Source organism: Tamandua tetradactyla, chromosome 1, assembly GCF_023851605.1.
Source record: "Tamandua tetradactyla isolate mTamTet1 chromosome 1, mTamTet1.pri, whole genome shotgun sequence".
In the NCBI taxonomy this organism is placed as follows: Eukaryota; Metazoa; Chordata; class Mammalia; order Pilosa; family Myrmecophagidae; genus Tamandua; species Tamandua tetradactyla.
In genome coordinates this window covers 215,891,555-215,906,755 of record NC_135327.1, presented here as the reverse complement: position 1 = coordinate 215,906,755, position 15,201 = coordinate 215,891,555, and the positions used below count along the sequence as shown (strand labels likewise).

Sequence of the window (15,201 nt, the reverse complement as noted above, 5' to 3'; positions counted from 1 at the left end):
GAGAGGGGGAAGGGCCGTGAGTTTGATTGTCATGTTGGCTGAGAGAGAGAGGCCACGTCTGAGTAACAAAAGAGGTTCTTCTGGGGGTGACTCGTAGGCCTAATTTTAGGTAGGCTTAGCCCATCCTATGTGGGGATAAGTTTCATATGAACAAATCCCAAAATTGAGGGCTCGGCTTATTGCTTTGGTTGTCCCCACTGCTTGTGAGAATATCAGGAATTCTCCACATGGAAAAGTCGAATTCTCCCCCTTTTTTGCCATTCCCTCAAAGGGACCTTGCAAATACTTTTTTTATTCACTGTTCAAATCATTCTCGGATTTATTAGGACACCACTCTGGCCAAACCTACAAGATCTCATGCCCTACTCAAGGTTTCATGTACTTATAGTGTTCACTTAAACGGTCCACATAAGTTATATTAGAAAATGCACTAGCCAAAATATAAATTTTGTACCAAATAAACATTTTTTTGCTTTAGTCTCATACATAAGTTAAAGTTTTAAAATACGGATGACCATGTATTTTCAACCCCCTGCAGTATTAACATTCCTTTGTTCTTCCTCATGCAAAAACATTTTTAAATTTGTACAGTTAGTTACTATGATTCTACACTCTAGGCATTCCTAGATTATACCATCTCAGTCTTTATTGCCTATCTTTCCCAGAACATCAACATTTTGATGTGTGAATATTACAAAAGTCATTTAGCAAGAGGCAAAATGAGATTTTAAGGGTTTATTTCCAAAGGAATGGCCAAGGGGGGCTTTCAGGCACCCAGTGAGGCAGGGAGGGTACTGACATCTGCAAAGGGGGCCTTGGGGTCCTCAGGCCACACTACAAATGGGGTGCTGGCTTCTCCGCTGCCTATTACTGTGGCAAGAAGAGCTATTCCAATGTTATGGGACTGATCTCTTTTTCAAACTGTAGATCCCAAATCCCTGGAGCTTATGCTATAAGGTATGAAAATGGAGCTGTGAAAAAGGCAGAGATTCTCACTTCTTTCTTTACACCTCCCCATTGTTTTTCTTGACATTTATCACACAGTAACTGGGATCAACATTCATTATAATTCAGCACCACACACTTTACCAAGATCAAGTCCAAAGTAAATGGAGAAAGATAAAAACTCAACAAAGAGATTTCTACGAGGTTTGTAATATTGTCAGATAGCCATTGCTCTAATTCTCCAGTTGGCTTGGGGTAACCATGCAGGAAAGCTAGAGGATAATACCATGGAGAAAACTGCAGGTGTTACCAACTCCGGGGTCATTTGCTGGACAAAATCCCAAATAGGGGCATTAATAGGATACTGTGAAGCTTGGAAAAATGACACCATGCTGGCTAGAAGTTGTCAGGGGAACACAGTTCTGTCTCTGTATGCAGCTTCTCCTTGTTAGGTTTGCACTAATGCACCACAGGGAAAGTGAGATGGAGACAGTTACAGCTTCCGGAGATTCATTTGGAAAGTATGATGTGCTGGGGTGTCTGATTTGTGTTACTGTTCTCGGTACTGGGACTATAAAGGATAGATGGGTTATGATTTCCACTTCAGAGTTTGCATGGGGGAAATGCAGGTAAAAAAAATGCATATTGGTAAATGCCATGATGATATAGGTATTTATAAAATACTATTAGGGGCATTGGAAACTCATTCAATTACAGAATTGGGAGTGAAAAGTTCCTTTAAGGAAACATTTATTTGTGTCAACTGGTATAAATTTTCTAAAATACCATGTGGCAATATTTATCAAGAGACTTAAATATCTCAGTCAAGATGACCAAGAAATTTCCATCCTAGTAATCTCTTCTATGGAAATAAGCTGATGTAGAAAAGGATCAGTATAGAAAAAAATGCACATCTCAGATTTTAATATATGAAAAAGAAACAAATGAAATGCCCAATAATTGGGGATGGTTAAATACATTGATATATTTTGCAGTCACTATAAATAGTTCTTTAAAAACATTCAATGACATGGAAAAGGACTTACTGCATGATGCTGTAGAAAAAAATGTAGGCTACCAAATTTTATACATAGTATGATCCCATAATTGTAAAAGAAAAAAATATGGGATATGATCAAATGATCAAAGAAAATCCCCTTCCCAATAAAAGGGAGTAAAATTAATAGAATATTGAATGAGAGCCAGTATCAAGGAAATGTCATTATTTCTGGTTCTAAATAGAATACTTCAGTGGTGTTTCTGTGACTTGCACATCATCTCAACCATCTTCTCAAAGGTTCTTTGCCTTCCACGAAGGTCTTAATGGATTTATTCTCATTTAGCTTATAGAAGGGAAAAAAAATTCTGTAATAGGCTTCCTTATCTGCAACTGGGAAGATTTCCAGGCTCACACGTCTATTTCTAGAATGATTTTTGAAAAACTCAAGCAAGAATGATTTCATTTTTAAAAGGCTTTCTGCAGAAAGTTAGTTTTAAGAAATATTTTGAAATTAACTATTTTTTTTTCTTTTGAAAGCAAGTGTTACTTTTTCCTTTTAAACAGTGTTCAGTGGGAAGTTAAATTAGATAATGAATTCTTGGTAGAGTGGAGTTATTTTCTTTCAGATGCTTTGAAAAGTATAGGGTATGTATGTTCTGATGGAAACACTCAGCGACATTTGAAGCAAATAATTAGGAAAGTTGGGTCAGGCTACTATTATATAGCTCAGGTTACTATTTTTTAAAAAATATTTTATTGATAAATCTTTATACACATACATTCCACACATGGTATACAATCAGTGGCTCACAATATCATCACATAGTTGTGAATTCATCACTATTAAAATTTTTTAGAACATTTGCATCACTCCAGAAAAAGAAATAAAAAGAAAAAAGTAAAAAATGCATACATACCATACTCCTTAACCCTCCCTCTCATTGACCACTAGTACTTCCATCTACCCAATTTATTTTATACTTTATCCCCCTATTATTTATTTTTTATCCATATTTTTTTTTTACTCATCTGTCCATAACGTGGATAGAAGGAGCATCAGACTACAAGGTTTTCACAATCACACAGTCACAATGTATAAGTTTTATCTTTATATAGTTGTCTTCAAGAATCAAGGCCACTGGAACATAGCTCAACAATTTCAGGTACTTCCCTCTAGCCATTTCACTATACCATGAATTAAAAAGGGATATCTATAAACTCTATTTGAAATCTATTAGCCACTGAAACTTTATTTTGAATCATTTCTCTCTTCTCCCTTTTGGTCAAGAAGGCTTTCTCAATCCCATGATGCCAGGTTCCAGCTCATCCTGAGAGTTCTGTCCCATGTTGCCAAGGAGATTTACACCCCTGGAAGTCACGTCCCTTGTAGGGAGGAGGGCAGTGAGTTCACTTGCCAAGATGACTTAGAGAGAGAGGCCACATCTGAGCAACAGAAGAGATTCTCTGGGGGTGACTCTTAGGCTTAATTTTAACTAGGCATAACCTATCTTTTGCAGGAATAAGTTTCATAGGGGTGAACCCCAAGATCGAGGGCTCGATTTGGTTGTCCCCATTGCTCATGAGTATTTCAGAAATTCTCCAAATGGGGAAGGTGGGTATTTCTTCTTTTCTTCCCAGTCCCCCAAGGGGACCTTGGAAATATTTCTTTATTCTCTGCCCAAATCACTCTGGGATGACTCAGGTCATCACACTAACCTGGACAAACCAATAGAACCTCACGCCCTATTCAAGATTCCATGTACTTATGGTGTTCAACTAAATTGACCACACAAGTTAAATTAGGAAATGTATAACCCAGAGTATAAATTTTGTACCAAATGTCTCACACAGAAGTTGAAGTTTTAAAATATGGATGATATCATCCTTTACCCTGTATTCTGATTTACCTTAGTTCTATCCAGACCAGCTTCATTCATATTCGACTTGAAGTCTGATCACTTTTTCAGCTTTTTAAACAGTTGCTGTACAGGGGTAGTGCTGACTTTCACAGCTTCAGAACTCTGAGTCTCAGGTGTTACATAAATACCTGAAGTTTCTGGGAACGACCAGGTCATAAAAAAACAGCTCCGTATCTCAGAATTCAGAAATAACAGTTACACCTTCTGAACATATGTAACTGCTGTTAAGAGCTTACAATCCAGGACCCTTTACAGTAGGCCCCAACCTGATAACCCATGCTCTCGACCTCATTTCACTGAGTTTTTATATTATAGTTAGTCCATGTGATTAAGGCTTAGTACTATTTTTCTTTTTGTTCCTGGCATTTCATTCAATGTGTAGTCCTTAGGGTTCATACACCTACTTGCATGAGGTCAGGCTGCTATTGATTTGGGGAGCTGTTTAATTCTTTGTTGCGAGAGGTTTCCCAATGCATCACAGGATGTTTAACTGCATCTCAGCCTCTGCCCACTAGTTCCCAGTAGCATCCCCCTTTCAGTTTTGACAACCGAAAATGTCTATAGACACAGGAAAAATTGTTTCTGGTTGAGAAACACTGATTTAGATAAGTTGGCAAAATTTGTCAACTGAATGAATATGGCTTATTAGCATGCATGTGTGTTAAACACACACACACAAATACACAAGGCATATACATTTTTCTTCCAGAGGCTTTGGATATTTTCAGGTTAAAAAAAAAAGTCTATAAAATATGGCCTAAACTGCTGAATGCTGATTTACCCTTTTGAGGTAAACAACTCAATGTATTATTCTTTTACTCTAGTGGTTTTCTTCCTAATACAGTCAGGACTAAGCTCTGGGAAGCACAACTCCATTTCACAAGGGCTGTTTTCCTGGATTAATTAAACTACAGAGAAAGCTTAAAATAATAAACACAATTTATGGCAAACAGGTCTTAATGAATCTCAAAAGCCTCACAATGCAAACAATAACGAGAAAAATATTTTCTCAACATTTTAACTTATTAGAGAATACAATAAATTATCAGTGAGAACTCTAGCTTTTTATAATCAGCACAGCACCTCCCCTTCCAGCTCATTCCCTGCCCTTCCCTTGCTATGAGAAAAAAAGGAGGGAAAGAAAGAAAAATATCAGACACTAGCGGGCTGGGGGTGCATGGGGGAAGAAGACTATGTTCAGGTAATTCGTCTCCAATGTATTATTCAGGTAACACACAGCCCTTGGGTGCCTCCCAGATGCTAAGCACTGCCGCAGGTAGAGAGATGAATCTGGGCAGTATATGAAGTGTACAGTTTAGCAGGCAAGATAAAACATAAATAATGGGTAGGAAGAGAGAAGTGGCTTATGACAGTTTTAGATAAAACCTCTGTGAGTTTATTACCTGTAGTGTGAGGGATGGAGAAAAAGCAGTGCTGGCAGTGGGCCCTGAAGTTATATAAGCAGGATGGAGAGCACCTGGAGTTGGGAAGGGGAAATGGTGTCCGGGGGAGAGGGGATCTCATGCGTTCCATGAGAGACCAGAATGGCAGAAGCAGGGTGGATTCTGAGCAGTTCCGCAGGCTGGAGAGAAGGTGGGCTCGAATGCCAGGTGATGGAGTTTGGTTTTTATTCGACAAAGGAGGAGGAGCTCTTGACATTTGGGAAGGGGAGGGAGGTGGAGTAGGTGACATGCCCACAAGCTTCAGTAGGCTCTATGAAGCTGCCGGGAAAGGCTGATGTTCAGCATCTAAAGCAGAGTACATTCGTGGAATTTTCTGCTCATGGGAACCTTTGGCTCTGGTTCCAGGATTTCTGAAGGAGAGCTGTATTAAAGCAATACACTGAGGCCATGAACCGTCTTAATTTCCGTGGGTACTGCCCTCCCTTTTGGAGAAACAGCTTTCTTTTTAAAATATTTTGTTGAGATATTTTCACACACCATACAGTCCATCCATAGTATACAATCAATGACTCACAATATCACCACATAGTTGTGTATTCATCACCATGATCATTTTTAGAACACTTGCATCACTCCAGAAAAAGAAAGAGAAAAAAGAAAAACCCCATACATCCCATACCCCTTACCTCTCCTGCTATTGACCACTAGTACCCATTTTTTTTACCCCTCATCTCCCCCGTTATTTATTATTTTTTTGCCCTTATTTTTTTACTCATCTGTCCATACCCTGGATAAAGGGAGCTTCAGCCACAAGGTTTTCATAATCACATGGTCACACTGTAAAAGCTGTATATGTTATACAATTATCTTCAAGAATCAAGGCAAGTGGAACACAGTTCAACAGTTTCTGTTACTTCCCTCCAATACCCTATAACCTAAAAAGGGATATCTATATAGTACATAAGAATAACTTCCAGGAAAACCTCTTGACTCTGTTTGAAACCTCTCAGTCACTGAAACGTTCTCATTTCTCTCTTCCCCCTTTTGGTCAAGAAGGCTTTCTCAATCCCATGATGCTGGGTCCAGGCTCATCCCCAAAAGTCATGCTCCACGTTGCCAGGGAGATTTACATCCTGGGACTCATGTCCCACATGGGGTGAAGGGCAGTGAGTTTACCTGCCAAGTTGGCTTGGAGAGAGAGGCCACATCTGAGTGACAAGAGGCTCTCTGGGGGTGACTCTTAGATATAACTATAAGTAGGCATAGCTTCTCCTTTGCAGGAATACGTTTTATTGGGGCGAACCCCAAGATTGAGGGCTCAGCCTATTAAATTGGTAGTCCCCAATGCTTGCGAGAATATCAGAAATTCCCCAGGTGAGGATATTTAATATTTCCTCCTTTTTCCTCAGTTCCCCAAGGGGATTTTGCAAATACTTTTTTATTCTTTGCCCAAATTACTCTAGGATTTATTGGAGCATCACACTAACTTGTGCAAACCAATAAGATCCCACTCCCTATTCAAGATTCCATGTACTTATGGTGTTCAACTAAACTGACCATACAAGTTAAATTAGATAGTATGCTACCAAAAATATAAATTTTGCACCAAATAAACATCTCTGTCTTTGGTCTCACACAGAAGCTGAAGTTTTAAAATACAGACCATATCATCCTTTACCCAGGATTCTGATTTACCTTAGTCCTATCCAGCTCAGCTTCATTTATATCTCTAGTTGCAGTCTGACCCCTTTTTCAACTTTTTAAACAGTTGCTGTATGGGGTAATGCTAACTTTCACAGCTTTAGAGCTCTAACTCTGAGTCTCAGGTGTCACACAAACATCCGACATTCCAGGGGATGACCAGGATATACACAAATAGCTCAGCATATCAGAATTTAGAAATAACAGCTAGAACTCCAGAATAGATGTGACTGCTTTAAGAACTTACAATCTAGGACCCTTTACAATAGGCCCAAACCAATAACCCATGGTCTCTACTTCAATTCTCTGAGTTTGTATATTATATTTAGTTCAAATAAGTGAGGCATGATAATATTCGTCTTTTTGTTTCTGACATTTAATTCAACATATTGTTCTTAAGTTTCATTCACCTATTAGTATGCCTCACAACTTCATTTCTTCTTGCAGCTGCTCAGTAGTCTGTTGTATATATATACTACATTTCTCCTTCCATTCCTCCGTTGATGTACCCTTAGGCCACCTCCATCCATTGCAAATTGCGAACACTGCCACCATAAACACAGTGTGCAAATATCCATTCGTGTCCCCACTCTCAGCTCCTCCAAGTATATACCTAGCAACGGAGAAACCACTTTCTGTTGCCACTAAAATCCCACCCTAGCTCCTGAGCCTTTCCAGAGTTGTGTCTTCCCATTGGCAACCTATCAGGTGTTATGTATATATGCCTGCCCCACAGTTCTAAGTCAGAGTTCCTATTATCTGGAACCAATCAATGAAAACTGTCAACATGAATACAGAAAAGTCTACCCAAAACAGTATCAAACCCCAGCCAGATCTGAATTAGCTTTGGCTGTGTATAACTTGAGAATTGAAAACAACAGTGGCTTACCTAACATTAAAGTTCATTGTGCTCATGTAAAAGAACCTTACAGGTTCATGATCTCAGCTGACGGTTTCCATTTTCGTGGCCATCTCCCATTAAACCATGGATGCTAGAATCCCAGTCATTGTGTCCACCTTCCAAGTAGCAGAAAGGTGGAAGCTTCTTTGGAGACCTCTGCTGGAAGCTCTGACCTACATTTCAGTTGGCTGGAAGTTAGTCACGTGACAAGTCTAATTTCAAGGTTGGCTATGAGGTGTAGTCTTATAACTGGGCAGTATAGAGGATTCTGAAACTAAGGAAGTGGAGAAGACTGAGCACTGGGTAGAAAAGCAGTCTCTCCCCACTCTGATCTGTCACTGATCCTGCTAGAAGGTGCACTCTGCCTTGCCAGGAGTGAGTCCCAGTTCTCAGGACCACACATACATTTACCGTTTCTTTTCTTGGCAAACCTGGATGGACAAAGAAGGCAGGAGTTGAGCAACATCGGGTTATTCTTAAGGTTATTTAGCTTAGGGGAAAGCAGTGAATTCTCAGTGGCGAGGTAGTATGATAGTTAAGTTCTGGTGTCGACTCGGCCAGGTGATGATTCCCAGCTGTCTGGTTAGGAAAGCACTGGCCTGACTATTAAGCAAGGATATTGGCTGGTTGATAAACCGGAAGGCTGGATTATTAAATCAACAAGTTAGTTGATTGCAGCTGTAGCTGATTACATCTGTGATCAAATAAGGCCCCGCCTCCTGCAATGAGATAATCCATTCAGGTGACGCAGGTTGCTCTACGGATTTTGGACTCCTCCATTCCCATGGTTGTTGAGATACCTTTTAAAATCTATTTACAGATGTCTCCTGTTGGTTATTTCTCTAGAGAACCCCGACTAATACAAGTAGATAAACCAGTTTCCTGGATACCCAGTGCCTTTAGTTGTCTGGGGTTTATACCTCCCCTTACTTCTTGGCTTCCTCAATTAACTTAAGCTGTCCTTTGTATCAACCTGCTGGGCGTTTCATTCCCTTGCTTCAGAAAATGACTTTGGTTATCCCATACATGAAGGTATCGTTGGGTGATGTCGGTTTTACTCATGGAGAGAAAATACGTGGTAGAAGTGCTTTCTTTTCTCCCGCCTTCTCTTGGGGCAGCTTTTTGCTCCTGTGAGCTGGAATAGGACCTCAAAATTCCTTCTTAGCAGTGTTTCAGGCAGTTACCATGGTCCCAAAGACTTGGCACTGGCGTGGAAATCTCCTGGCATGCTTTATTTCTTGTGGGAATTTCCATTCTGATAGAAAATCTCTGGATAGAGTTCTTTATTTCACAGGAATAAAATCTTACAGTGGAATTTTAGGTATATGTACAGGTGATCAAGGGAGACACTCATAGGTAGGGGGCCTGGCATTCTTCAGGTTTTATCATGTCAGTGACTGTGATTACCACAACTACAGATGTGTGAAAAACCTGTTTTAATGACTGCTTACCCTACCGGACTGCAAGTTTCTCAAGGGTGAAAACTATATTTTATCCATTTTTGTGTCCCCGAGAGGCCTGGCTCATACACTCTCCAGAAATGAATAACCTGCATTGGTCAAGATCAAGTGGTTATCATAAAGGAGAGAGGTATCAGCCTAAACTACTTCCCTGATAGCCAGGTTTGATTATGGATTGCCTAGGATTAAGTACTAAAGAGAGGCATTATTTGGAGGGGAAGTCATTGGAAAATAAGAGGGGAACAAAAATAGGGCACAGTAGACAAAGGGTTTTGGTTATTTCACAGTTGCCTTAGAAATGCTTGAGTAACTAACAGAGGAACTTGGCTACCAGGTGATAAACACAGCTACATTTTTTTTTTCCTGAGTTCTTTTTCTATGAGATTTTATCCATTTTCCTTCTTTAGGTCCTGGGCTAATTTTGCTCAGTGGTTTTTTTGTATTCCCAGAAGGTAATTTAGGAGTTATGCCAATGGCTGGTTCCTGTTTCATGGACATGATATACTGCAATTAAGATCCACCCTGATTCAATTAAGATAGCTTATTCCCACTGATTTGTTTTTATAAGTAGATCTTATAAACTGAACTTATTAATACTGAATTTGCTTATACATTCTAAATATTATGGTTCTGCAGAAAACTTTGTTGAATGAAAAGGCTACAAATAATGAAAAAAGAGTTTTGAAAACCAGACTCAGTTAGCTCACAAAGGGTGCTCTTAGTTACACATTTACCTCTTTATAATGACCAGAATCTTAACAGCGATTATGGAGAAAGACAAGGAAAAGAATTTCCAAACAATTCCTTCTACTCGAAGAGCAGGGTGAGTTATGAGTAGATCCAGCTTGATGTTTTCTAAGGTTAGCCCTTATAACTTGAGGCCAGACTCTCGGGTGGCTGTTCTCACCTCCACTGTGGTCCCTACAACCCCACCCCCCCAACCCCATATTCCCCATCCTGAGATAGAGTCATACCCTAGGGAGGAACTGTCCCTGCACTTAGATTCCCAAGTAATGCAAGATCCTGGGGCCAATGTGTGGGGCTTTGCCCCAACTACATTGCCCAAATTCTTGCTCTGGTCAGGAGGGCTGAAACCCATAGAAACAAGGGTCCCCTCACCCCTTTATGTCTCTTTCTTAAAGACGAGAACTAATATTTAGCAGTCAGCACAAAGCTTCCTTAAGAAAGAGTTCAAAAAAGGAGAGAAGGTAACACGGAGTCTCTTCTCTGCTCAGACATTTTGCAGGAGACTTGCCCTCTCTGCATTCTAACTGGAGGTCCCCCCACCCTCACTGTTCCTTGATAACTGGAGGTAGGGATAGGAGGTCAGGTGGATGCAGCTTAGTGGGGACCTCATGAAGTATGTCATTAGAAATAGGCTCAAATCCCCAGGTGGACCATGTCTTAGTAGCTTGACCTTCAACAAGTTTACTTATCAGAGTTCAAGTGTCCTTATTGTAAAATGGGGGATAACAGTAGAGGCTTAGATGTCCAAAAAAAAAAAGTACGGTGCATGACACTGAGCAGGTATTGAAGAAATGATGTCTTGCTTTATTATTATTTTGGCATTACATGGCCTCTGCTCGAGTTGCACTGTTCTGCAATCTTTCCTAAGCTGTCATTGTGTGTCAGACATGGAGACCCCTGCCCAGAGGAGTCTGGAGTGGGAGGGCTGGCCCCAGGTAACCACTGGTTAGGCTTTAGCACTCACCTTTTCTCCCCAGGCCTGTTGATGCCATAGTCATGGTCCTAAATAAGTCAAAAACTAAGTAAGTACCCAAAAGAATATGGCAGAAAGTAAAAAAGCTGGGGACAGATACACCTCTGCAGACCAGGAGCTGTTCCCCCACTTTGCTGTAAGGGTCTGTAGGTACCCTGACCCTCAGTTAGGTTCTCCCCCACCTCCAGATAGTCTTCCTAATGACACTGCCCATAGACCCAAAGACCCCTGGAATGGGAAGCATGCAAAAAGATGGCCTTGTACAGTGGGGACAACCAAAGCAACAGGCTAAGCCCTCAATCTTGGGGTTTGTTCATATGAAACTTAACTCCGCAAAGGATAGGCTGAGCCTAGTTAAAATTAGGCCCAAGAGTCACCCCCTGAGAGAACCTTTTTTGTTGCTCTGATGTGGCCTCTCTCTCTCAGCCAACATGACAAGCAAACTCATTGCTCTCCCCCCTCTATGTGGGACATGACTCCCAGGGGTGTGGATCTTCCTGGCAACTTGGGATAGAAATTCTAGAATGAGCTGGGACTCAGCATCAAGGGATTGAGAAAACCTTCTCGATTAAAAGGGGGAAGAGCAAAATGAGACAAAATCAAGTGTCAGTGGCTGACAGATTCCAAACAGAGCCGAGAGGTTATCCTGGAGGTTATTCTTACACATTAAGTAGATATCACCTTTTTAGTTAAGGCCTAACAGAGAGGCTGGAGGGAACTGCCTGAAAATGTGTTCCAGGAGCCATGTTTCTTGAAGATGATTGTATAATGATAAAGCTTTTGCAATGTGACAGTGTGATTGTGAAAACCTTGGGTCTGATGTTTCTTTTATCTACCTTATGGACAGATGAGTAAAACATATGGATTAAAAATAAATAAATAATGGGGGAACAAATGTTAAAATAAATGCAGTAGATTGAAATGCTAATGATTGATGAAAAGGAGGGGTAAGGGGTATGGTATGTGTGAATTCTTATGTTTTCTTTTTATTTCTTTTTCTGAGTTGATGCAAATGTTCTAAGAAATGATCACGATGATGAATATATAACTATGTGATGATACTGTGAATCACTGATTACATATGCAGAATGGAATGATAATATGGTAAGAATGTTTGTGTTTGTATGTTGGTATGTTTAATTAAAAACAAAAAAGAGATGGCCTTGTAGAGTCTGAAGTGTCATCTGATTACTCTTCTTAAGCTTTCCAAAACTGTAAAATTAATATATTAAAAATTTTATGATTAAATAAAAATTATCCATAGCAGTCATGTGCCCAAATAGACGAGCATATGGCTCAATGATTGGATGTTTACCTTCACAGAGAAACTCCACATGACAAAATCACAATCAGAACACACAATAGGGTAAGCCCCCCTTCCCGATTTTTAGCCATCTTACTTCTGGGCCACACATTGAACCAGAAAACCTGAATATACACACATGCTGACTTGCTGCTATGCCCTGATCAAACGTCCTGAGAAACAAACTTAGTACAGCCTTAATCAAGAGCTGTCTTTGTCAGGTTGTTATTTACACACTGGTTATCTCCTGGGTTAAGAACTTCCCTTTTCCATCTCCTTCCTCCTCTTGTCAGCAGCATTTGCTACTATTAATCTTCCAAAGACACTGGCCATTTGTCCCAACAAATGACATTAAAACAGTTCAGAGCATGAAATCCTTTTTATGTAGACTAATAAATGTATAAAAACTCCCATGAGAGGGAGGAACTGTGCAGGTTAAACAAAGACTCCAAGTGGAGAATTAAATAATACAATGACTATAGTCTCTGGCAAGGTGTGCATACACTACTCATGCTACAGAAATATCAGTTCTTTCATTTCCCTTCCTTTTTAGTACTGAGGTCTGTCACTAGTACTGAGACCTTGGGCAAGTCAAGCCACTTCATTTCTCTGGGCCTCAGTTTCCTCACTTATAAAAGTAAAAGGGTTGAACCAAATTCTTTGTTGGTCAAAGACATTTTTCCCCCCTCTAATACTTTCCTCATGATGCCTTTATTGATTGTTTGGAAAAGGCTGGGAAAGTTCTTTCTGCCACCTCGTACTCTTCCCAGCACAGGTTACAAGTGACAGTCTTTCTAGGCCAGGAAAGCGGGTGCAGTGGGGCACTGGGAGGTGACTGGAAGGTTTACTGAGTGCCACGTACCAGGCACTTTCACATACCGTTAGCTCAGTTAATTGGCCTCAGGTCAGACCTGTGCCCAACACTACAAATGCCACAGTATTTAAAAAGTAAAACGATGACTGAGTTGTGTTAACATATTTGTCTTCGCCTCACGTTATAGACCTTCAAGGAACTCAAAACATTCTGCAGCTAAAATTCGACCTTAAAATCGCCCTGGGGTTCCCATGGTTTATCTCAGGGCTTAAACAAGTTTCATTCCATCCATGAAACTCAAAATAAAAGAACTCCCAAATCAAGGTGCAGCTTCCTATCAAAGGCTGAAAAAAAAAAAACCTCCCGGGAGCTGCAAGCCGCCCCCCCCCCCCACCCCGGGCACCGCTAGAGCAGCATCCGTATCCCCCAGCCCTCCTCCCACGGCGTGCCCCCTACCCCTTCCCTCCTGCCCCTCCTCGGGCTCCGCTCTCGCCTGGCTCAGGGCCCACCCTCCGCGGGAGCCGCGGGAGAGATCGCGGCCCGGGTCGAGGGGCTGCCACTCCGCAGCCGCGGTCGCTAGGAGCACCCGGACACCTTCCAACTTTCTTGCCATCCGTGGGCCCACTCCTCCCCTGAGCCGAGGCGGGAGGGAGCGGGCGCAGCCCAGGAAAGGACCGGGGCCTAGTCTCCAAACCACAGCGCTTGCTGGGTGGGGCGCAGCCCGCGGGACCCTCGCTCCCGCTCTCTTCGGGCCGCGCCGCAGTCCCGGGTTCGGCCTCTCTGGCCGCTCGATCTGCTTCCAGGGCAGCGGCGGCGCTGCGAAAGGAAGAGGCGGCGACTGGGCCGGGCGGGGCGGCGGCGGCGGGGCCCGAGCATCCTCCCGCCGGCTGCTGCACCACGCCGCGCCGGGGGCCGAGGCGGGGCACGCGGGCTGCGCCAACACCTCCCACTCGGGCGGCGGCAGGACGCGGCGTTCCCACCCCCTTGAACCGGAACCGCTTGCAAGAGGCAGCCTCGGGGTTGCCGCTGCCGCCGCCGCCGCCGCCGGGGGAACCCAGCCGCCGGGGGAACCCAGCCCCCGACCCGGAAAGTCCGCGCGGAAGGAAGGCGGCGCGGCGCGGCTCGCCATGGCCGCGGCGGGATGACCTAGGCGCGGCGGCCGCAGTCGCGCGTGCAGGTGGGGCCGTGCCTTCCTCCCGCCCGAGGACAGGGGCCCGGGACGCGCTCGCGGCGGCGTCGTGGATGAGGCCGCGGGGAGGCGGGCGCGCGTGTGCGGCTGAGGGGAGCAGCCTGGGCCGCCGCCGCCCGCTCGTCGCCGCCACCGCCGCCGCCGCCCATGGCTAGGCACCGCCGCCGCCGCCGCTGCTGCCGCTGCAGCTGCTGACCCGGGCAGCTGGGCTGCGGCTTCCGTCTCCCCACCCCGGCGGGGGCGAGCCTCTCCCACCCCGCCCGCCCGCCCCCGCCCTCCTCCCGCCCCGCCGCCCCGCTGCCCCGCACCCCACCCGCTGCCCTGTCCCGGCTCCCGGGGGCCGGGGAAGTGGAGGAAGGCGAGAGCCCCAGGAAGAGGAGGAGGAGGAGGTCCGCGGAAGATGGGGAACACTACCTCGTGCTGCGTGTCGTCCAGCCCCAAGCTCAGGAGGAATGCCCATTCTCGGCTGGAGTCCTACCGGCCCGACACCGACCTGAGCCGCGAGGACACGGGCTGCAACCTGCAGCACATCAGCGACCGGGAGAACATCGACGGTGAGCCGCGCCGGGGGGGCTGGGGGCCCGCGCGTCCCGGGGCGACCAGGACCGAGCCGTGCTGCGGCTCCCCTCCCCCACTGCCTGCTCGGCGCCCGCACCCCGGTGCCCCGACTCCTCCCGCGCCCATTTCTCCTGTGCTCCAACTTCACGCCCACCTTCTCTCAGGTGGCCCTGCGACCCCCCTCGCCGTCGAGGCACTAGAATTGGCTAAGCGAGTGCATAATGGGGTGCTCGCGTTCCTGCACCCGCGAGGTTCCGCGGGCCCTCGGGCGCGAGGCGCTGGGCCCTG

At 44.2% G+C, this 15,201-nt stretch overlaps 1 protein-coding gene across 12 annotated transcripts in view; it reads left to right on the top strand.

The window, feature by feature from the left end:
• Positions 1–15,201, top strand: part of CCNY (cyclin Y) — a 317,654-nt gene that overhangs the window by 77,142 nt on the left and 225,311 nt on the right. The window contains exon 1 of one of the 12 annotated variants that reach the window (XM_077152013.1): positions 14,646–14,909. The exons of 10 other annotated variants lie outside the window; for them this stretch is intronic. In XM_077152013.1, the coding sequence (XP_077008128.1) occupies positions 14,756–14,909 (154 nt within the window). In that variant the 5' untranslated portion in view covers positions 14,646–14,755. Of the gene's footprint in view, positions 1–14,645; positions 14,910–15,201 lie in introns of those variants that run through there. One more of the 12 variants, XM_077152010.1, reaches the window with a different exon arrangement.